Source organism: Ursus americanus, chromosome 16, assembly GCF_024610735.1.
Source record: "Ursus americanus isolate L20-20 chromosome 16, mUrsAme1.1.p, whole genome shotgun sequence".
Classification (NCBI taxonomy): Eukaryota; Metazoa; Chordata; class Mammalia; order Carnivora; family Ursidae; genus Ursus; species Ursus americanus.
In genome coordinates, this window is record NC_142142.1 from 56745877 (window position 1) to 56769867 (window position 23991).

The 23991-nt window shown below is 39.5% G+C and overlaps 1 protein-coding gene across 1 annotated transcript in view; it reads left to right on the forward strand.

Annotated features, from left to right (window-relative positions):
- The window catches only part of ARHGAP20 (Rho GTPase activating protein 20), a 135947-nt gene that overhangs the window by 102973 nt on the left and 8983 nt on the right, over positions 1 to 23991 (forward strand). Inside the window, exons 10-12 of the mRNA XM_045797738.2 lie at positions 18191 to 18369; positions 19753 to 19914; positions 23554 to 23663. Coding sequence (XP_045653694.2) covers positions 18191 to 18369; positions 19753 to 19914; positions 23554 to 23663 — 451 coding nt within the window. The remainder of the gene's footprint in view (positions 1 to 18190; positions 18370 to 19752; positions 19915 to 23553; positions 23664 to 23991) is intronic.

The window sequence follows — 23991 nt, forward strand, 5'->3', positions numbered from 1 at the left end:
CTGGTTCTCCCTATTGGAAGTTAGGGTAATAGGGGTTGTAGCTCTAAGATGATTCATGGCAAATAGGATCAGGGATGGAGTAATTATAGATCAATGGTGCCAACGTAGCTGGGCATCAGAATAACCTGTTACAGGTGAACCAGCTCTGTTTTTTTTTTAATACATAAGATTTTGATGAATAGCTGCTTTGGAAACCACTAATTTAAATCAGGAATCAGCAGACTTTTTCTGTAAAGGACCAGATAGTAAACTTTGCAGATCAAGAAACAAAAATCGAGGAAATTATGTATGTACTTATATGACAAAAGAGATTTCCACTCATTTTTTGTTGATATTTAATATATAGTAATAATTGAGTGCAATTTCATGTAATATAGGTCTAGTAATGAGAAGAATTGAATTATTCTGGGAGAATAACACTTTGCATAATTGGAGTACTAAGTTCATAATTGAATGCAAAGTGTTCTGATCTGTAATAAGATTTTATATATTTTATCATCTTTGAAAATATTTTTTCACATAGATAATGCCAAATACTGATTTCATTCTACAAGCATATAATTTTATTTGAGCATATTCCCCTCTTTGAAGGTATTTGTAGAATTTCGTTAGATTATTCTTTTGATATTTGCCTTTTAGCACATCATTGCAGATTAATCACTTCCAATTGAAGATTAGGCAGAAGCTCCTCGATTGCACAGTTAAAGGATCTTGAAATATGGAAATTTCCTTTGCACTTGCATTGAGGTCGGTAAAATACCACTGGAACTATAGTTTGAGCAGAAAATATATCTGCTACAAATTTGTATAAGAATGGAGATCTTGCTTCTCTTAACTTTTGACAGCATGAGAACTGTAAAAACAGTTCGACGTTACTTGTGATTAAATGTCAGTTGTTTCAAAATGAACCTTTCAAAAGTTTTATATGTAAGCATTTTTTTTTTGCCTTGTAATTTAGGTTGAATTCATTAAGAAACATCATCAAGTTTGCAGTAAAAACTAATTTCCAAAGCCATTCACCACAAGGAAAATTCTTCTCATTCATAAAAATTTCAATCTCAGCCCCTAGTTCAAAGATTACTATAAAACTTTACCCCTGCTGAGCTTTTGAGCTGCTATGTGATGGCACAGGTCAGACTCCTCAGCTTCTGTTTCTGAAAAAAAGTCACAGAAATGGCAGTGGGTAAGTCCAGGAGAGTGAATGAAGTTTACTGTTGAAACTACTGATCCAGTAACACCTGATAGATGCAGATGTTTCCCACACAGTACTACTGATGAATAATGCAGTAAATAACCATAGGCATTAAATACTACTTTTCGAAAACTTTGTAAATTTGTCAGATTACGTCTTTTTCTGCTCCACACACTTCGAGCACCATTGCAGATTCCACTTCAGGTTGTACTGAAGTATTATTAATTTCTCAAATCCTTTGAAAATATTCTCATCTTTCGTTGTTCCATGCAGACTAGTCAAGGCTAACACCTCAGTCACTTCAAACAAAGCACTGACTTCTCGAATAAACAACTGAGTAGTATTGGTAACATCTGCCAACTAATCAAGAACCAAGGACAGTGGCTTAAAATAATTTGTCTTGTTTTTTAGTTTCCTATTAATATTACTGGGAATGTCTTCAACTATTCAAGCAGCTGTTCTCACCATAAGGCTGACAGTCTTTTTTTCTTTTTTTAAGATTTATTTATTTACTAGAGAGAGAGCATGCAGGTGCACAAGTGGGGGGAGGGGCAGAGGGATAGAATCTTCAAGCAGACTCTCTGCCGAGTGTGGAGCCAGATGTTGGGCTCAATCCCACAACCCATGAGATCACAACCTGAGCCAAAACCAAGAGTCAGATGCTTAACTGACTGAGCCACCCAAGTGCCCCAGAAGGCTCATAGTCTTAAGTCCAGTTTCTCTGTACACATCCCTTCATCTACTGCAAGCACACAAAATTTAGGTAGCTCCACATTGGTAAATGGCTTTCCTTGCATTACTAACAATGAGCCACTCAGAAACTGACTTTTGTTGGAACCTCATTTTTGTTTTGTTTTGTTTTGTTTTGGGGAAGAAATTCTGCAGTGCTGAAATATTTTATTTTTAATATCCTGAATTCTTATAATCAATAATTTCTTCTGAGTTGGAAATATTATGATGAGTTCTTGGTATGATCATGTCAACATTTATTGTGTTCTTTTACCACATCTGTTATATTGTTGCCTGATTAGCACAATACTTTGCCACTTATTGCAACAACAGAGTCATTTGCACTGCTCTGTGCCTTAAAAGCTCAACACTAAACATGACAGGTAATAAAAAATTTAAATTTTACAGTATCAGGATATACAAGGCACTCAAAACAATATCCAGGTATAAACGTGTCACTGTAGTTTGCTGTATTGAGCACCATTGCAAAGCAATGAGAGTACCACTGATGGTCTTTGTCACAAGTACTCAGCTCTGCCATTAAGCATGAAGTGAAAGCTCTCATGGATAGTAATACATAAATGAATGAATGTAGCTGTGTTCCAGCAAGAATGTTATAGGTTGTAGTAAAATTTGAATTTCATATAATGTGTATGTGTCACTGAATATTCTTCTTTTGATTTTTTCAACCCTTTCAAAAATGTGAAAACTTTGCAGACTATCCAAAAAGAGGTGGCAGGCCAGATTTGGCCCGTGGAGCATGGTATGCTGCCCTCAGATGTGGAATTTTGTCAAATGCCTTTTCTATGTCCATTGAAATAATCATACGATTTTTATCCTTCATTTTGGTAATGTGGTGTATCACATTGATTGATTTGCCAATGATAAACCATTCTTGCATCCCCGGAATAAATTTGAACGTGGTGTATGATCCTTCTGATGTATTGTTGAATTTGGTTTGCTAATACGTTCTTGAGATTTTTGCATCTGTGTTCATTAGGGATATTGGCCTGTAATTTTCTTTATTGCATCTTTGTCTGGTTTTGGTATCAGGGTAGTACTGGCCTTTTAAAATGAATTTGACACGGACACCTAGGTGGCTCAGTTGGTTAAGTGTCTGCCTTCGGCTCAGGTTGTGATCTCAGGTCCTGTGATCGAGTCCCATATCGGCTCCTTGCTCAGCAGGGAGCCTGCTTCTCCTCTGCCTGCCATTCCCCCTGCTTGTGGGCTCTCTCTCTGATAGATAGATAGATAGATAGATAGATAGATAGATAGATAGATAGATAGATAAAATCTATCTTTAAAAAAAATAAAGTGGATTTGATGTGAATTTGATGGTATTCCTTCCTCTTCTATCTTTTGGAAGAATTTGAGGAGGAATTTTATTAATTCCTCTTTGCATATTTGGTAAAATTCCCCGGTTAAGCCATTTGGTCTCGGACTTTTGTTTGTAGGAAGGATTTTAATTACCGATTCAATCTCCTTACTGTAACTGGTCTGTTTAGATTTTCTTTCTTCCATTTTTCAGATTTGTAAGATTGTATGTTTCTAGGAATTTATCCATTTCTCCTAGCTTGTCCAATTTGTTGGTGTATAATTATTTATAGTTATCTTTTGTATTTCTGTAGTATCAGCTGTAATGTCTCCTCTTTCCTTTCTGATTTTATTTATATGAGCCTTCTCTTTTTCTTGGTGAGCTAGCTAAAGATTTGTCATTTTCTTTATCTTTTCAAAGAAGCAGCTCTTGGTTTCATTGATTTTTCTCTCATCACTTTAGTCTCTGTTTCATTTACTGCTGCTCTGATCTTTGTTATTTCCTTCCTTCTACTAACTTTGTGCTTTATTTATTCTTTTTCTAGTTCCTTGAAGTGTAAAGTTAGGTGGTTTATTTTAGATTTTTTTTTTCCTCCGTTAAACATTTTTTTTTTTTATGATTTTTTATTATATTATGTTAGTCACCATACAGTACATCCCCGGTTTCCGATGCAAGGCTCGATGATTCATTAGTTGTGTATAACACCCAGTGCACCATGCAATATGTGCCCTCCTTACTACCCATCACCGGTCTATCCCATTCCCCCACCCCCTTCCCCTCTGAAGTCCTCAGTTTGTTTCTCATAGTCCATAGTCTCTCATGTTTCATTCCCCCTTCTGATTACCCCCCCTTTCTTTATCCCTTTCTTCCCCTACCGATCATCCTAGTTCTTATGTTCCATAGATGAGAGAAATCATATGATAGTTGTCTTTCCCTGCTTGACTTATTTCACTTAGCATTATCTCCTCCAGTGCTGTCCATGTTGTAGCAAATGTTGAGAACTCGTTCTTTCTGATAGCGGAGTAATATTCCATTGTATATATGGACCACAACTTCTTAATCCAGTCATCTGTTGAAGGGCATCTCGGCTCCTTCCACAATTTAGCTATTGTGGACATTGCTGCTATGAACATTGGGGTGCATATGGCCCTTCTCTTCACTACGTCTGTATCTTTGGGGTAAATACCCAGTAGTGCAATGGCTGGGTCATAGGGTAGCTCAATTTTTAACTTTTTAAGGGACCTCCACACTGTTTTCCAGAGTGGCTGTACCAACTTGCATTCCCACCAACAATGTAGGAGGGATCCCCTTTCTCCACATCCTCTCCAACAATTGTTGTTTCTTGCCTTGTCTATTTTTGCCATTCTAACTGGCGTAAGGTGGTATCTCAGTGTGGTTTTGATTTGAATTTCTTTGATGGCTAATGATTTTGAACATTTTTTCATGTGTCTGTTAGCTATTTGTATGTCTTCATTGGAAAAGTGTCTGTTCATATCTTCTGCCCATTTTTTGATTTGTTTATTTGTTTCTCGCGTATTGAGTTTGAGAAGTTCTTTGTAGATCTTGGATACCAGTCCTTTATCTGTAGTGTCATTTGCAAATATATTCTCCCATTCCGTGGGCTGCCTCTTAGTTTTTCTGACTGTTTCCTTGGCTGTGCAGAAGCTTTTAATCTTGATGAAGTCCCATAAATTCATTTTATCTTTTGTTTCTCTTGCCTTTGGAGATGTGTCATGAAAAAGGTTGCTTTGGCCGATGTCGTAGAGGTTGTTGCCTATGTTCTCCTCTAGAATTTTGATGGATTCCTGTCTCACATCGAGGTCTTTCATCCATTTGGAGTTTATTTTTGTGTATGGTGTGAGATAGTGGTCAAGTTTCATTCTCTTGCATGTAGCTGTCCAATTTTCCCAGCACCATTTATTGAAGAGACTGTCTTTTTCCCACCGGATGTTTTTTCCTGCTTTATCAAATATTAGTTGCCCAAAGAGCCGAGGGTCCATTTCTGGGCTCTCTATTCTGTTCCATTGGTCTATGTGTCTGTTTTTGTGCCAGTACCATGCTGTCTTTGTGATCACAGCTTTGTAGTACAGCTCAAAATCCGGCATTGTGATGCCCCCAGCTTTGTTTTTCCTTTTCAACAGTTCCTTGGAGATTCGGGGCCTTTTCTGTTTCCATACAAATTTAAGGACTGTTTGTTCCAGTTCTTTGAAAAATGTCCTTGGTATTTTGATCGGGATATCATTGAAAGTGTAGATTGCTCTGGGTAGCATGGACATTTTAACTATGTTAATTCTTCCAATCCATGAGCATGGAATATCTTTCCATCTTTTTATGTCTTCCTCAATGTCTTTCAAGAGTGATTTATAGTTTCTAGAATATAGGTCCTTTACGTCTCTGGTTAAGTTAATTCCAAGGTAACGTATGGTTTTTGGTGCTATTGTAAATGGGATGGATTCCCTAATTTCTCTTTCTTTGGTCTCGTTATTCGTGTATAGAAATGCAACTGATTTCTGAGCATTTATTTTGTATCCTGCCACGTTACTGAATTGCTCTATAACTTCTAATAGTTTGGGAGTGGCTTCTTTTGGGTTTTCCATATAGAGTATCATGTCATCTGCGAAGAGAGACATTTTGACTTCTTCTTTGCCAATTTGAATACCTTTGATCCCTTTTTGTCGTCTGATTGCTGTTGCAAGGACTTCTAGTACTATGTTGAATAATAGTGGCGAGAGTGGGCATCCTTGTCGAGTTCCTGATCTTAAGGGAAAGGCTTCCAGCTTTTCCCCATTGAGAATAATATTTGCAGTAGGCTTTTCATAGATGGCTTTTATGAGATTGAGAAATGTACCTTCTATTCCTACACTCTGAAGGGTTTTAATCAGGAAAGGATGCTGTATTTTGTCAAATGCTTTTTCGGCATCGATTGAGAGGATCATATGGTTCCTGAGTCTTTTCTTGTTGATATGATGTATCACGCTGATTGATTTGCGAATATTGAACCACGCTTGCATCCCAGGTATGAATCCCACTTGATCGTGATGGATAATCCTTTTAATGTACTGTTGGATTCTATTAGCAAGTATCTTGTTGAGGATTTTGGCGTCCATATTCATTAGGGAAATCGGTCTGTAATTCTCCTTTTTGATGGGGTCTTTGCCTGGTTTGGGGATCAAGGTAATATTGGCCTCATAGAATGAGTTTGGTAGCTTTCCTTCTGTTTCTATTTTTTGAAATAGCTTTAGGAGAATAGGTATTATTTCTTCTTTGAATGTTTGGTAGAATTCCCCAGGAAAACCGTCCGGGCCTGGAGTTTTGTTATTTGGAAGGTTGTTTATCACTGACTCAATTTCTTCATAATTAATTGGCCTGTTTAAGGAATCAATTTCTTCCGGTTTCAATCTTGGTAGTTTATAGGTTTCCAGGAAGGATTCCATCTCTTCCAGATTGCTTAGTTTATTGGCATATAGCTGTTGATAAAAATTTCTAATAATCCTTCCAATTTCAATGGTGCTCGTCGTGACCTCTCCTTTTTCATTCATAATTTTAATAATCTGGGTCCTTTCTCTTTTCTTTTGGATAAGTCTTGCCAGTGGTCTGTCAATTTTATTGATTCTCTCAAAGAACCAGCTTCTAGTCCTGTTGATCTGCTCTACTGTACTTCTGGTTTCTGCTTGATTGATTTCAGCTCTAATTTTGGTCAACTGCTTCCTCGTGCGTGGATTAGGCCTGTCCCTCTGTTGCTGTTCCAGCTTCTTGAGGTGAGAATATAAAAACTGCATTTTAGATTTTTCTATTCTTTTGAGTGAGGCTTGGATGGCTATGTATTTCCCCCTTAGGATTGCCTTTGCAGTATCCCATAGGTTTTGGACTGTTGTATTTTCATTCTCATTGGTCTCCATAAATTGTTTAATTTGATTTTTGATTTCCTGGTTTATCGAGTCATTCCTGAGCAGGATGGTTCTTAGTCTCCAAGTGTTTGAGTTTCTTCCGAATTTTTCCTTGTGCTTGAGTTCCAATTTCAGAGCGTTGTGGTCTGAGAATATGCAGGGGATAATTTCAGTCTTTTGGTATCGGTTGAGACCTGTTTTGTGTCCCAGAACATGGTCTATTCTTGAGAATGTTCCATGGGCATTAGAATAGAATGAGTATTCTTTGGTTCTGGGGTGTAGTGTTCTATATATATCTATGAGGTCCAACTCGTCGAGTATGGCATTCAAAGCCTTTGATTCTTTGCTTAGTTTTTGCCAGGGTGTTCTGTCTATTTCTGATAGTGGAGTGTTGAGGTCCCCTACTATTAGTGTATTTTTATCTATATGTCTCTTTATTCTGGTTAAGAGTTGGCTTGTGTATCTTGCTGCTCCCCTGTTGGGGGCATATATATTTATAATTGTCATATCCACTTGTTGAATACTTCCCTTAAGAATAATATAGTGCCCTTCTGCATCTCTAACTATAGTCTGTAGTTTAAAATCCAATTTATCTGATATGAGAATTGCTACCCCAGCTTTCTTTTGAGGTCCATTTGCGTGAAAGATGGTACTCCATCCCCTTACTCTCAGTCTGAATGCATCTTTGGGTTCGAAATGAGTCTCTTGTAGACAGCAAATGGATGGGTCATTTCTTTTTATCCAATCTGCAACCCTGTGGCGTCTTATGGGATGGTTCAAACCATTTACATTAAGACTGATTACTGAGAGATATGATTTTAATGTTGCCATGTTGCCAGTAAAGTCTTTGTTTGTATTGGCTGTGACTTTCTGTTCTGTATCACTCTTGGGGCCTTTTTACTTTTATAGAACCCCCCGTAATATCTCCTGTAGGGCTGGTTTCGTGGTTACGAAATTGGTTAGTGACTGGCGATTCTGAAATGTCTTTATTTCTCCATCAATTCTGAATGACAGCCTTGCTGGATAAAGGATCCTTGGCTGCATGTTTTTCTCTGAAAGAGCTTTAAATATGCTCCCCCAACCCTTTCTCTCATTCCAGGTCTGTGTAGACAGGTCTGACGTAATTCTGATGCTTTTGCCTTGGTACGTGAGAAATTTCTTTGCCCTGGCCGCTTTCAATACTGTATCCTTGCATCTAATATTTGCGAAATGCACTATGACGTGACGTGGCGTAGGTTTGTCGTGGTTGAGCTTGGGAGGGGTCCTCTCTGCCTCTTGGACACGAGTGTTTGTTTCCCTTGCTAGATTAGGGAAGTTTTCAGCTACAATTTGTTCGAATATCTCTTCTAGACCTCTGTTTTTCTCCACCCCCTCGGGGATGCCGATGATTCTAACATTGGATCGTTTTATTGAGTCAGTAATCTCCCGTAACCTACATTCGTGGGCGTGGATTTTTTTAAGACCATCTTCTATTTTCATTTTTTCCTCTATTAACCCATCCTCCAATTCACTAACCCGTTCCTCTGCTTCTGCGACGCTGGTCGTCAGAACCTCTAGTTTTGCCTGCATTTGGCTCATAGAATTTTTAATTTCTGTCAGATTCGCTCTCATTTCTGTCCTTAGGGATTCTATATTCTCAGTAACCTTTTCGTTAATAGTTTTTTCAATTCTACTCATCATTTTGACCATCGTTACTCTGAATTCCATTTCTGATAATTTGGTTACATCCATATCCATTATTTCTGTGGCAGAGGCCACAGACTCACTGTCTTTTCTTTGCTGGGGGGGGGGGGCTTCTCCTTCTTGTCATTCTGATGAAGAGAGGTTGCGGGGTTTCCAGAGCCCAAATTATTGACTGGGTCCCAGGCCGTGCCCCTTGTTTTATAGGGATCTTAGGGATGTGGGCTTCTTCTTTAAAGATTTTATTTATTTATTTATGTGGCAGCCAACCAGTGAGAGAGGGAACAGAAGCAGGGGAGTGGGAGAGGAAGAAGCAGGCTCCCAGCGGAGGAGCCCGATGAGGGACTCCTTTCCGGAACGCCGGGATCACGCCCTAAGCCGAAGGCAGGCGCTCAATGACTGCGCCACCCAGGCGCCCGGGTTGTGGGCTTCTTGATTTTTCAGCCTGCCTTCTGGGGGAGGGGCCTGCCGCGCCGATACTCAGGCAGCCCTGTTTGGGTAGTGTCTCCGTGTCCCCTGCGAGGGGGGATGGGGATGGGCACTCCCTGAGCCAGTATTTCCAGGCTTTTGTTCTCTGGCGGCTTTCCCTGGCGGTTTGCTGTGCCTCTTCTGAGAGTCAGAGCAGCAGCGGCCAAATTTCAGCCTCTGTCACAGAACAGAGGGATTGCGGCCCGTTCTCTACTAATGTTCTGGCCACTTTAACTCTGTTTCTGTTGGTGCTGCTCAACCCTGCAGCGTCCCGGGATGTGCGCCCCACACCCGGCGTCCCAGCCCTCACTTCCAGGGCCGGCGCGTCTCTGTCCTTTGTGTTTCTAATGCCGCCAGCCGCCAGCCGCCCCGCGCGCGCTCCCGGATCTCCCGGTCTCAGTCTGGATCCAGTGAGCACACCGGGATTCCGGTGTTCCGAGAGATGCCTGGTGGTGCGCGCACCCGGCTCACAGTCTCAGTCTGCTGTTTTGCGGGTGCCGTCCGCGAGCCCCACCCGCTCTCCCGTGCAAGTGGCTACCGCTTCCCGGCACCCGAACACGGCGGCTCCCTCCCCCTTCCGTTTATCTTCCGATATCTGTGCACAGTTTCATGGCTCCCCGCTTCGTACCTCAATACTCAGCGCTGGAGATGTTCATTTGTAGAGATCCAGATGCGTCTTCCTGCGTCTCAGGCTGGTTTCTGTGGTTGTTTAGGCTGGTCTGGTACCTATCCAGCTCGACTCGGAGGACCGGCTGAAAACGGTGTCTCCTACTCCTCCGCCATCTTAACTCCTTCTCCCTATTTTAGATTTTTTGTATTTCTTGGGATAGGCATTTATTTCTATGAACTTGCCTCTTAGAATTGCTTTTCTGCATCCCAAAAGTTTTGGTATGCATATTTCCATTTTTATTTGTCTCAAGGTATTTTTTATTTTTCTTTAAAATTTTTTTGACCCTTTAGTTTTTCAGTGGTTGTTTAATCTCCACATATTTGTGAATTTTCCAGTTTTCTTTTTGTAATTAATTTCTAGTTTCATATCATCTTGGTCAGAAAACATGCTTGATATAACTTCACCTTCTTAAATTTGTTAAGACCACTTTTGTGGCCTAGTATATGATCTCTCCTGGAGAATTTTTCCATTTGCCCTTGAGAAGAATGTGTATTCTGTTCTGTTTAGGTGGAGTGTTCTGTATGTACGTTAAGTCCCTCTGGTCTATCATGTCATTTAAGGTCAGTATTTCCTTATTAATTTTTTGGTCTGGATGATCTGTCCATTGATGTAAGTGGGATATCAAAGTCCTCTACTATTATTAGATTGCCATCTACTTAATTTCTTTAGGTCTGTTAATAATTTCTTTATATATTTATGTGCTCGTATTTGTGGTGTGTAAATATTTACAAATGTTATATCCTTTTGTGGATTGACCTCTTTATCATTATGTAATGCCCTTCTTTGCCTCTTATTACAGACTTTGTCTATTTTGTCCAATGCGACATAAGTATACCTTCTCCAGCTCTCATTTGGTTTCCATTTGCATGGAATATCTTTTTCTATCCCTTCATTTTCAGTCTGTGTATGTCCTTAAGTCTGAAGTGATTCTCTTAGAGGTTGCATATGGATGACTTTTGTGGATTTTTTTTTTTTGACCCATTCGACCGCTCTATGTTTTCTACTCTAATTGGAGCTTTTAGTCCATTTACATTTAAAGTAATTATTGAATAGATATGTGCTTCTTGCCATTTTGTAATTTTTTTTCTGGCTGTTTTTTAGTTACTCTGTTCCTTTCTTCTTTTCAGGCTTTCTTCCTATGTGGTTTGATGATTTTCTTAAGTGGTATGCTTCAATTCCTTTCTCATTTATCTTTTGTGTATCTACTCTGGGTTTTTGTTTGGTGGTTACCACAAGGCTTACATATAACAAACTTATAACATTCTAGTTTAAGTTGATATTAAGTTTGGACTCTTTCTGAAGCTCTACATTTTTACTCTACCCCTGCTGTGTTTTATGTTTTTGATGTGACATTTTACATTTTTTTATCGTGTGTAATGTTTAACTAATTATTGTAGTCATTTTTACTACTTTTGTCTTTTAACCTTCATACTAGCTTTGTAAGTGATTAATCCGCTATCTTATTGTATGTTTACCATTTCCACTGAGAGTTATATTTTTATATGCTACTAATTAGTTATCACCAATTAGTGCCCTTTCTTTTCATCTTGAAGAAGTCCCTTTAACATTTTTTGTAAGGCTGGTTTAGTAGTGATCAACTCCTTTAGCTCTTGCTTTTCTGGAAAACTCTATATCTTTTAATTCTGAATGATAACTTCACTATGTAGCATATTCTTATTCCTTGGAAATTTTTTTTTTTCTTTCAGCACTTCAGAAATATCATGCTACTCCTTCTAGGCTGCAGAGTTTCTGCTGAAAAATCAAATCTTAAGGGGGGTCCCTTGTATGTAGCAAGTGGTTTTCTCTTGATACTTTTAAGATCTTCCCCCCTTGTCTTTAACATACAGCATTTTAATTATAATGCGTCTTGGTATGGGTCTCTTTGGATTCATTTTATTTGGAACTCTCTGGGATTCCTGGATCTGGGTGTCTCTTTATTTCCACATCTTAAGGAAGTTTTCAGCCATTATTTCTTCACATAAGTTTTCTGCCCCATTTTCTCTTTCTTCTCTTTTTGGGAATCCTAAAATGCAAATGTTAGTCTGCTTGATGTTGTCCCATAAGTCCCTTTAACTGTCTTTACTCTTTTTTCTTCCCTGTTTCTTTTTGCTGCTCAGAACAGATAAGTTCCTCTGCCCAGTTTTCAGGTTCACTGATCCTTTCTTCTACTTCCTCTATTCTGCTGATGAACCCTTCTACTGTGTTTTTTTAGTTCATTTCTATACTCTTCAGCTTTGTGATTTCTGCTTAGAACTTTCCTGTATTTTCTGTCTTTTTTTTTTTTTTTGAAGTTCTGTGTTTTTTCATTCTTCTGATTTCAGTGAGCATCTTAATGGCTAATACTTTGAACTCTTTATCATTACTTATCTCTACTTCATTAAGGTTTTTTTTTTGAGGTTTTATCTTGTCTTTTGCTTTTAATATATTCCTGTGTTTCTTCATTTTGCTTAACTCTCTATACAAGTTTCTATACATTAAATGAAATAGTTACCTCTCCCAGTCTTGAAGGGTTGGCCTTGTGTAGAAGATGAACCTTAACATTCACCCTTCTTGGTTGTCTCTCAGACCTTTGTGGTTGTTCAAAAAGCCTATTTTATTGTTAATGGCTCCCAGTAATTGAGTGTGTGCCAAGACCAGTCAGTGTTCCAAAGGGGAGGATCTCATTCAGCACCTAGATTTAAGCTGATTAGAAGCCAGACCCCCGGGGAAGCAGCTTTTAAAGAATGCAAACGTATGCAGTCCTATGGGACCACAAGCATAGGCCCATGGTCCCTAGAGCTAGGCCATCTGAAGGTGTCCCCTGGGCAGCAATAGCAAAAGTCAGGGCTCCAGTTGAATGTATAAGCTTCTTTCTGGGAGATAGTGGTGACCTATAGGGAAGCAGAGGGAAAGTGCAGAGATGGTGTCTCCTATCCTGTGTTCCCTGAGAATAACTTCAAAGCCTTTAGATATGGGCCAAATCTGAAGCTAGCCCCTAAACCTGAGTCTCCAGGACTGGCAAGTAGGCCTCTCTTACAGAAAGAATGGGGGTATATTTCAGTCTGCTGCCTGCAGTGCCCTGGGTGTGGTAGTCTGCCAAGAACTGTCTCTGACTATTACAGTTTCATGGCACCCAGAAATGCAGGTCCCCTTGGCCTCCAGTACCAGGCAATCATTGGGCATCCCCAGGGTGAGAGCCACAAAAACTGGTCACCTGATGTGTGTATCTCTGGGATTTATAGTAACACTTGAGCAAGCAGAGGGAGAGCAGATGGTGTCCACTGGTTGGAGCAAGGCAGAGGGGGAGTGCAAAGATGGTACTTGCCCAGAAAGGGGGAAAAAAGGAAAAATAAGAAAAGAAAAAAAGAGAAAGGTAAAGGGAAATAAAAAGAAAAATTTTAAAAAGGAGAAAATATGGCACCTGCCAGCTTTAGTTAGGCAGAGGGAGAGCGTAGAAGATGGTGCCCACCAGCTGGAGCATAAAGATGGCACCTGCTAGAAAGAAATATATATATAATTATAAAATATATGTATATAATATACATTCCTATTGGCTTTAGCAAGGTAGATGGAGACCAGGAAGCTTCCATTCCCAGAGAATATCCCAATGGGTCCCTACCCCTCAGGCCAATGCTTTAAAATTAGGAAATGAGTCTCTTTCACATGAAGTCTGTGTGCTTTTCAAAGAGTTGCTTCTGCACTGGGCTGTGGGGCCAGTGAGTCTGCATATGGGCCTTTCAAGAACTGTTTCTCAGTTCGGCACAACCCTGTGGGTTCATGGGTAATGACCCTGGTGGTTGTCAAAACCATGTTTGGGGACTCATCTCTCAGGCGCCAGCCAGTCTTACAAGTCGGTGTGTCAAATGTGGGGTACAAACCCTTCACTCCTCAGGGAGAAGCTCCAGGTGTTGGATTTCCTCCCAATTGTGGATCACTATGTCAGGGGAGAGTTTATGGTGAGATTGTGTCTCAGCATTTCCTATCCACTTTGGTTTGGTTTCCTTCTCGCTTGTCTAGTATGAAGGTGTTGCTCCACCAGATTTTAGGGTTTTTTACAGGAAGTGATTCCAAATATAGCTATAGACTAGGTGCGTCTATGGGAGGAGGTGAGTTCAGGACCTTCCTACATTTCCATCCTGCTAGAATTTTTTTTTATTTAAATTCAATTAGCCAACATATAGTACATCATTAGTTTCAGATGTAGAGTTCAGTTGCATATAACATCCAGTGCTCATTACATCATGTACCCTCCTTTATGTCCATCACCCAGTTCCCCCAGCCCCCTACCCATGCCCCTCCAGCAACACTCAGTTTGTTTCCTGTAGTTAAGACTGTCGTGGCTTGTCTCCCTCTCTGATTTCTTCCCAGTTTTCCCTCCCTTCCCCTATGATCCTCTTTGCTGTTTCTTATATTCCACACGAATGAAATCATATGATAATTGTTTCTCTGATTGACTTACTTCACTCAGCATAATAACCTCCAGTTCCAGCCACGTTGATGTAAGTGGTAAGATTTCATCCTTTTGATGGCTGAGTAATATTCATATATATATATATATATATATATATATATATATATATATATATATATATATATATCACATATTCATATATATATACCACATCTTCTTTATCCATTCATCTGTCAATGGACATCTGGGCTCTTTCCACAGTTTGGGGTGTAGGTGCCCCTTTGGATCACTACATTTGTATCTTTGGGGTAAATATCCAGTTGTGCAATTGCTGGGTTGTAGGGTAGCTCTATTTTCACCTTTTTGAGGAACCTCCATACTGTTTTCCAGATTGGCTGTACCAGCTTGCATTCCCACCAACAGTGTAAGAGGGTTCCCCTTTCTCTGCATCCTTGCCAACATCTGTTGTTTCCTGACTTGCTAATTTTAGCCATTCTGACTGGCATTAGGTGGTATCTCATTGTGGTTTTGATTTGTATTTCCCTAATGACAAGTTCCATCTTACTAAATTTCTCATTAAGGTTTTTAAACTTATTTTTCTATAATAATCCATAAGCACAAACTTTTAAGAGTTGTAACTTTTGACATTCAGTTCCCTAATTTAAGCATGAAGAAAGACTAACTTGAATCTTGCCAGGATTGTTTAGTAAAGCTAGATTTATATAAATTTAGTTTCATCTACAATTACATCTCCTTCATATTTTTTGTAGTAATAGCATGTTTTTTCATCAGCCTTTGACATTTAGAAAGTAAGAGCTATGCATTGAAAGCTCTGCAAGAAAATAACTTTAATGAAATTTTTTTCTCTCGGTCCCAGAGTGAACATGAACTCTAAACTTGAATGTTGTACATAACAGAAGGTTTGGCTGCAACTGAAAGTATTTATAATGAAGTACAGGACTCAATTTCTACTTTATCCTCTGTCAACACTCATAGGATAGCTGGGTATATAACTTTATGATGAAGCATTTTTCCTAAGAAGTGTGTGAAAACTAAAAAGTCAAATAAATCTGATAGTTTTAGAAATAATGAAACCAGGTTAAACAAGCAAACTAGACTGAGTACAACTGCTCAAAATACATATTAAACAACCATTTGCAGACTGACATTGGTAAATACAGGAACCTCCCTCCTGGGTTTAAGAATGGGTTTCGTTTCCTCTGTTTTTTAAAATGGCAAAGATGGGGAATGTCAGGGCAGGAAGTGCTTTAGTTAAGCAATCTGGTGTTCTGTCTGCACACTTCCCAAAGGGTGTTTCACTAAGTGGAGAATGGATTCGAGGAGAGGGTCCTCTTTGTGGGGAGGAGATCCATGTCTTCACAGTTTCAGTGAAGACTGCGGTGACCCATACCCTTGCAAAGTAGTACTTTAACGTACATTATCCTTCTTAATCCTCTTAATAAGGCTTTGAGGTATAGGTCATATTCTCACTTTAAAGTTGACAAAACAGGCTAAGTAACTTTCCCACATAAAATCTGAACCAGGAGTCTAACTGGGCTCCTGACTCCAGAGCTTTATACCTGGAGGTACTACTGATGCACTTACTGTATTCTTAGGACGCCAAAGGTGGATGATGGCCTGAAGGCCGTTTGGTGAGATGTTACTTATTTGATTGTCTACCCACAACCTGGCTTTTATGGTGTTTGGTTTAAGTTGGTTATTCTGAGGAAATTAAATGCTAAGGGACATTAGAGCCAAACAATATAAAACACTTCTATAAAACTCTTACTTGAAATTAGCATTTGACGCTCATGACCATTTCTACCCTGAAAAGATAATCTCCTTCAATGGTCCCATTGACCAGCTGAACATCACCTGTGGTAGCCTGGTGCGCTGCCGATGTCACATAGCAGAGTTTGATGACTAATCCCCACGCACTGTCACTGGAGAAAAGAGTATCTGATCTTGTGTGGGCACCACCTGAAAGTTATACCACCTCAAATCTCAGTTCTGTTAATCTTAACCACAAGCCATTTTGAATCTGCGTCACACATGTGTGCTTAGTGGGCCAGCCAGAGATTCACGCAAAATTTATACACAATATCTGGGGCTCCTGCTACGCATTTTTTTCTCTTTTCTGGGATTACATGCTCTCTCTCTCACACACACACACACATACACGCACGCACACACTTTCCAGCTGCTATGGTTACCTCCATCTCCATTCTGTAGTTTTTCAAGCCAGTGAGAGTGCATGTTTCTCCAGATTTTAGTGACCCTATCACCCTGGAGCCTGTCCTCAGGCTAAAAGCTATAAGAATGGGAAACTTACCCTGTGCCATGCCATTACCTCCAGTACTCACCTTCTTCTGGTCACTGTTTGGTGCCTTTAGGTAGGCTTTTGTATTTTTTAATTCTCATCTGGAGTTTAATTTGTTATCTGTGTGTATGTGCTGGTGCCTGGGGGATGGCAGTGGAAGGGTCCAAAAGAACTTTAGAGACGTGTCTTTATAAGTATCAAATCCTGTGCAAATCCATCGACTTTCATGTTAAAATTAGATACAGATGACATCAAAAATGTTTTAGCGCTATGATCTCACAAAATCATGATTCACTGTCGACCTTCTTCTGCCTGTTTTGTTCATGCTGTCCCTTTCCATCTAAATCTCCCCTCAATTCAATTACTGCTTGAGAATGATTTATTGAGTACTTACAAGGTGCAAGCCACGAAGTCAGGCGCTCTGTTGAAATTTTGTTCATTCAGAATCCAAATCAAATGCAAATGCCTCCAGGATCACTCCCTCCCTCTTAATGGGTAGGTGTGCTTTACCATTCTTCTGAATGCCTTTGGTGCTTTGCCCTTCCCTTGCTTTTCTCCCCACCATCATCAGACCTGTTCCCCGTTAGATCATAAACTTTATCATGCCAGGGACAAGTCTCACTAATGTTTGCACCCATCCATACGGCCTTAAACATGCTTTTTGAAGTCAAGAACTAAAAAGATACCTTAAAAAAAAAAGTCTTTGCAGCAGTGCCTGGGTGGCTCAGTCATTAAGCGTCTGCCTTTGGCTCAGGGCATGATCCCAGCATTCTGGGGTGGAGCCCCACAAGGGGCTCCCTGCTCAGCGGGAAGCCTGCTTCTCCCTCTCCCACTTGCCTTGCTGTGTTCCCTCTCTCGCTGCCTCTCTGTCAAATAAATAAATAAAATCTTTAAAAAAAAAAAAAAAGTCTTTGCAGTTGGAAAGAAAGGGGTGGTGGAAATGTAGAACATTAGCTTCCTGTCTTTGTTTTCAGCAGTAGAGAGGGACAACAAGTAATAAAGCATTATTTGTTTCTAGAGAACATCTTAATAAAGACAACTCTTGGTTTTTTCCTTCCTCTTCCTTCTCCTCTTCTCTTCTTCCTTCTACCCCTCCTCCTCTCTTTCTCCCTCCTCCTTTCCCTTCCTCTTCCCTTCTTTTTCTCACCATTTAATTGTGATCTGATTTAATCTTCAACTTCTTTGTGTGCCTAGTCTCATTTTAAAATGGGATAATATATGTGTTGGTATGAAACACCTTTTGCTTTAAGTTGTTAGAGTAAAGAGAGGCTTTGCTTTGCCTTTGAAAATTCAGTGCCAAAACTCAAAAGACCAGTGATGTTCCAAAAATGGGACGGACATTAATCCAAACATTTGATTTTTCCTTAATTTATAAAATGTTACATGGAAATTTCTTAGATTGGATTGTCAGTAACAAAGGACATCTATAAGCATTTTTCTCTTTGAACCATAGTAATGAACATCCTGTACGTTGGAAACTATAAAAATAAGACTATGTGAATTAAAATAGTTTTCCTAATAATCTCACTTCTTCCTTAGACTCAGGTCAGAAGACATTTAAAAGGAGAAGATCTATCATAAACTGGGCCTTCTGGCGTGGTTCTAGCACTCACCTGGATAACTTGCCTGTGTCGCCAACATCTCCTATGCCAGGGCAACTCTTTGGAGTCTCTCTGCCAAATATTTGTGAGAATGACAATCTGCCCAAACCCGTCTTGGTAAGTCTCGTTTTGGCCTGTGACACTAATGGGAAAGGAGAACCCTGGGAGGGAAATCTGTTCTGAAATGGAAAAATTATAGACACGGCTTTGGCTTTGATTGAGAATATTATTATTACTTCAAAGGGAAAAAATCTGATTAAGCTCTTGCCGAATCCTAAGGGAGACATAATGGGAGAGATCATGTAGGCTGCTGGTTTCAGGAAGGAGCCACATGAGCCTGCTTAGATAAATCAGAGCGTGGCTCTGTAGGCAGAGGCCACACTGGAGTCCCGTTATCCCCTACATTTCTCTCACGGTCTTTCTGGAACTCTACATTGTCCTGGAAGCCTCCTTTAATCACTCTAGAAGCAGAAACTACTCATTCTTGTACTTTTTAAAAATCTGACTGTGTCTTCTTTGTATTTCACATGTTTGCACATGTACATCCTCTGGCATTTAGTTAGCTTTCATAAATAGAATGGGTCAGATGAAACCACTGAATTTACACCGTGTCCATGATATCTGAAATGATCAGTGTTCAGTGGCATTCACTGAGCATCCTGTATCCCACAAGTACTGTACGGGATGTACGGGATGTACGGGACTCGACCCTACATCGTGCCCTGACACATGCCACCCGCTGGCCTTGCCGCTGTCATGCTCACGCTGCACAGTGGACTGAGCATTTATTATCACTACCATTATCCCTACTTTACAAACTTAAAAAGCCTCAAGTTTACCAAAGGTCACAGAGCAAATACATGCTATAACTAGGTTTCAGATCCCATGGGTTGCTTGTCCCCAACACCTGTTCTCATTCCTACACCACAAGCAGAGGACATTTCTTCACGAGAAAGAAAGCAAAATGAAAGATTGATCACAATGCAGTAGAGTGGAGAAAGCTTCCTGGAAGAGGTGATTTTTTTAGCCTGATTTTGAAAGAATGAAGTAAATACAGGAGGTAGAATGAGGTACGGAGTCACATAGAAAGAAAGACAAGCAAGTGGAAAATGAGTCTGGCAAGAATATTTCCATATTTGGAGGAAAGAGTCTAAATTAGAGAATAATAGTATAAGAGGAGTGAGGAAAGGAGGGAGATAAGTTTACAGGGACCTTGAAGCAGTCAGAGAACATTGATTTTAAAGTGGCTGTTGGTTCATTGAACAAAAGACAGTCTCATTAAAGTAAAATGTTTTAGATGTTGAATATAGCAAGAATAAGTAGGAGAAAGAGATTTAGAGATACCAAAACACAAACTGACTTCAGTCCTTGTAGCAGCCCCTCCTTCAGTGCTTTTCCCCTGGGACACCCTAGCCTTTGGCGGCCAGAGAGGGCAAGTATGTCTTTCCGTGCTTGTATCTGTGAAGTGCCATTTTGGTTTTTTCCTTTGCTTCCTTATAGGATATGCTTTTCTTTCTTAATCAAAAAGGACCACTCACAAAAGGGATCTTCAGACAATCAGCCAATGTGAAATCCTGCAGAGAGCTAAAAGAGAAACTGAATTCTGGAGTTGAAGTACACCTAGACTGTGAATCTGTTTTTGTGATAGCATCTGTCTTAAAGGTAGGAAAGGTTCTCCCTTCACCTACGCCACAGTGTAGCTCTGGAAAGAGACAACTGGTTTCTCTCATTACAACATTTTTCCTGGCTGCAAAGAACCATAATGGATTAAGAATCTAAAAAGTGTTTAAAATTTTTAAAAAACCCACTTCACAAAGCCAACATTGCCCTTTAAAAGCCCCTGACAATGATATGGCATGTCAGATACACTTTTTAAATTTTTTCATCCCACACCACTCTCATCTTCACTCTGCCAGCCCATACAAAAAATAAATAAATAAACTAAATTAAAAATAATCAAAGCACACACAGCATATTTACCAAAATAAACATTCTGATTATGATAACCTTCACAGTCTCATTCCCTTCCTAATAAAGGCAAATTTTCAAAAATAAACTTGTATTAAACTTTGAAACAGAGTTTACCATAATAAACATTTCCCTAACGATTAAAACAAAAAATTGCTCAGAGACCACTGAAAATTCCATTCACTTATACAGTCATTGTGCCTTCCCCTGTCCCCTAGTGCCTTTTTAAAGTAAAAGCAGAGTAGGAATGACTCCAACATCTGGGTCTTTTATAAAACCCTTACAACATTTGGCATTTTTTATGGTTCTTACCCTTTACCCCATGGTTACTTAACTCACATCCATAGTTGAGTTAGAACTCTTCTAAAATGTTTTCCTCCCCACATTCTTGCAAATGCCTCACATGTTTTGAAAACCTAGAGTCAGAATCAGCTTTTAGCAGAGGTTTCAACCCCAGCCATAGCTTCTGCAGACCTGTGTCAGGCTCCCAGCTCCCAGCCCACTTGGAATGCCCCAGGGCCAGGGGTGGAGGAAAGCCTGGTGAAGCAGACCCTTGCATGTCCCTCCTCCTGCTCAGCTGCTTACGGAATCTTACTTCATGACGTGATGAATAATCAGTTGTTTCCTGGCAAATGAGCCACATCTGCTCTTATTAACCCCTGCTGTAGACTTTTGCAATAAACTATCACTCAAAAAAATGGAGAGCTGGAGCTAGGGTCATCTAATCTGTTTTGCACGGGGTTTGTGACTACTCTTCAATCCTGAAATACAATAAAGATATGTACAGTGTGCTTAGCCAGATGTATGTGCAGGATATGTATGCACAATGCATTTTTCTTTTCTTTCTTCATATAATTAGGCTTTTTCCATCTCTTAAAATAAAAAGTTAAAGCCTACATTTTAGAAAATTTTCCTCACTATGCTATTCTTTACAGCACCACACTTAAATTTTTGTACTAAATTTTTGAGGCTATTATCAAGAAATATGGTTCTAGAGGAGTCAAATTGTATTTCAAATTACAGAAATATCACTAGTACAAAAATAAGCAAAAGACAAATGATTGAAAAATCTGGTTAAATGGGTTCCAAATAATTGAAGTTTTGTAATCTTGTAACTGTGTGTTACTCTCATTTCTTCCAAGTGGTTGCAGGAAAGAAGATACTTTTTGCCAAAAGTTTTTGAGCTTTTGGGTTGTTTTGTTTCTTGTGTTTAAGACTATCTGGAAGTGGTACTTAAGTTTTCCTTTAATTTTTTACTTATGCTGGTTTTGCTTAAATATAAGCTTAACTCTTTAAACTGTTATGGGAAGAAAATTGCTTGAGACACTGTAACTTTGATCCATTGGACCTTTGAGGGAAAGTTCATTTTTAATCCTGCAGGAATCTCATCTCAAATTAATTTGGGTGTTCTGCTGGCGACCCGGGCTCTGCTCTTGGAGGGGAGGAGACTTTCCTTTGAGTGCTGTGAGCTGGTGATTGTAATTCAGAACCAGCGCTCACATCCTTTCTCAGCTGTGATGGTGGTTGTATTTCGTAACTTGTTATTCCAGCTGTGGAGAGTTCATTGAGATGTTACGAGTTATTATCTTTCAAGTGTAGGTTTAAGATTTAATGATGTTTTTCTTCAAGACAGATCATAAGTATGTTTTCCACTGAGATTTAAAAAGAGAACTATTGTCACTGCCCCAGTTTAAAATAACAGATTTTGCCTCTTCTAAATCTGACTTTTAAAGTAGGTGCAGCAACTAAAATTAGTTTGGAATTATGAAAATTCAATAGCTTTACCCAAAAGGGATGACTTTTGTGATGACACATCTCAATTACAAGAATCCAAGTACATTTCTACAGAAGATACAATAGAACAAAGAAAGACTTTAAAGCAATCTCTTCCTACTTGTTAACCACTCTAAAAAAAAATGTATGATAATAGGTGACATGACTACAAGGAGGTGTTTTAAATTATCTTAAAATCTCAGTTACAGTTAGTTGGCCTTCCCTTGTTCCTCATCAATATGTGGCCATGTGAAGAACAGCCACAGTTTAGTAATGACCTCTGTCTACTGTGTCTGGGACTCTGGCACTGAGGAGTACAAAGAAGAAGGTAGGGTCTGTGCCTTCCCTGGAGGAGCTCACACTGGGAAAGATGCACATCTCATCAGCAAAGTGTTAACAGTCAGATGCCACAGCTTTCCCTAGTGGGAATAGAAACACGACACAAGAGTAACAGGTTGTGTGTTGCCATTTGTAAGGCATACATAGGTGAAGTTGCTGACTCGGGTTTCCAGTGAGAGTTCGAACTGCTCACTTATAGACTTTCACCTGTCTCCATGTTGTAAGCAGGAATTTGCAAGACTATGGGTACAGTGCTTAGGCCTGAAATTGAGTTTTTTCTGCCTAATGTTTACTGAGGTAGAGATCAGACTTTGCAAGCCTGGCCTTGTTAATACTATGCCAAAAACAACAAAGAGAGTTGGCCTAGAACACAAATAAATATAGGTCCAGGACCAAATTTAATTTATTTTTAAGCTTTTTATAGACAAAAATCAAACAACAAATACCCTTGGTCATATCCTATTTGTGATATAGTCTGGTTTCACCACACCCAGCCCCGCCGGCAGTCTCAGCAGACTAGGGACTCAGTCTGTATCCTAGCAGACTAGGATAATGTACAGGGGACGTGTTGAGTATGCGTCAGGCATGTGGGTGCTGTCCAGGCCCCCAGAGCACAGCCATACATAGCCTGGAATGCTTCTTCCCCCTTCCCCAAATAAATGAGGGGAATGCCAGGAGAAACTGAGTACCCCTGGATGGAGTTGTTCACCAGTGCCACTGGAATATAAAGTTCCAAAATAACAGGGGCTTTGTTTTACTCACTTCTCTGTCCCTAGCCCCTCAAACAGTACCTGGCACATTGGTGCAAATACATGCGGAATGATCAGATGACTGACTAGCACATGAGGAGCCTCACAAAGGTCTTAGTGCATTTCTTTGAACTGGTGATTTGAGAGCGAGAAAAAAAGGACTTAGGATGGTTTGCCAGACCCTGTCATGTTGTACTAGTTGGCTAAAATGTACCCAAATGAGATTTCAGCCCAAACAGGTTGTCCTTATCTTTCCCACTATAGTCCAGACTCCAGTTTCCCTCTGATTTTTGTTAGGCAAAAATCAAAGCCTGTGTTTCTATGTACGCACAACAGCAGAGTTGGCACAGAGCTCCCTGTGCCAAAGAAGGGAGGACTTAACTTTTGAACGAAATGTTTGCTTTCTGATTTCCCCAGTACATATTTAGCATGAGAATAATGACTTAAAATATTTATTTTCCTTCTGTGTAAGGATTTTCTACGAAATATTCCAGGAAGTATTTTTTCATCAAATCTCTATGATCACTGGGTCTGTGTCATGGATCAAGGAAATGATGAAGAGAAAATAAATACAATTCAAAGGTAATTATTCTAATTTAGTCATGTCTCAAAAATACTTATAAAGAAAACTTTTATAAGCCTGTTGATTCAAGAAATGACGACTATCAAAATCATATCTATGAGGGCCAGTTTAAAAATAGATTTATGCTAGCCACTATCATTGTTATTATTGTTTTTCCCTAATCTTATTAACATAGAATGCTTGACCATTGTACACTTCTGTATATCTGAATCTAATAGGAGCTGACACCCATTAAACTAATAACGAATACCGTAGACTCAATCTACAATTTATGATCTCAATTTTGGTAAATACTTAATTAACCAGACAGCTCCTTGTAATCTCATT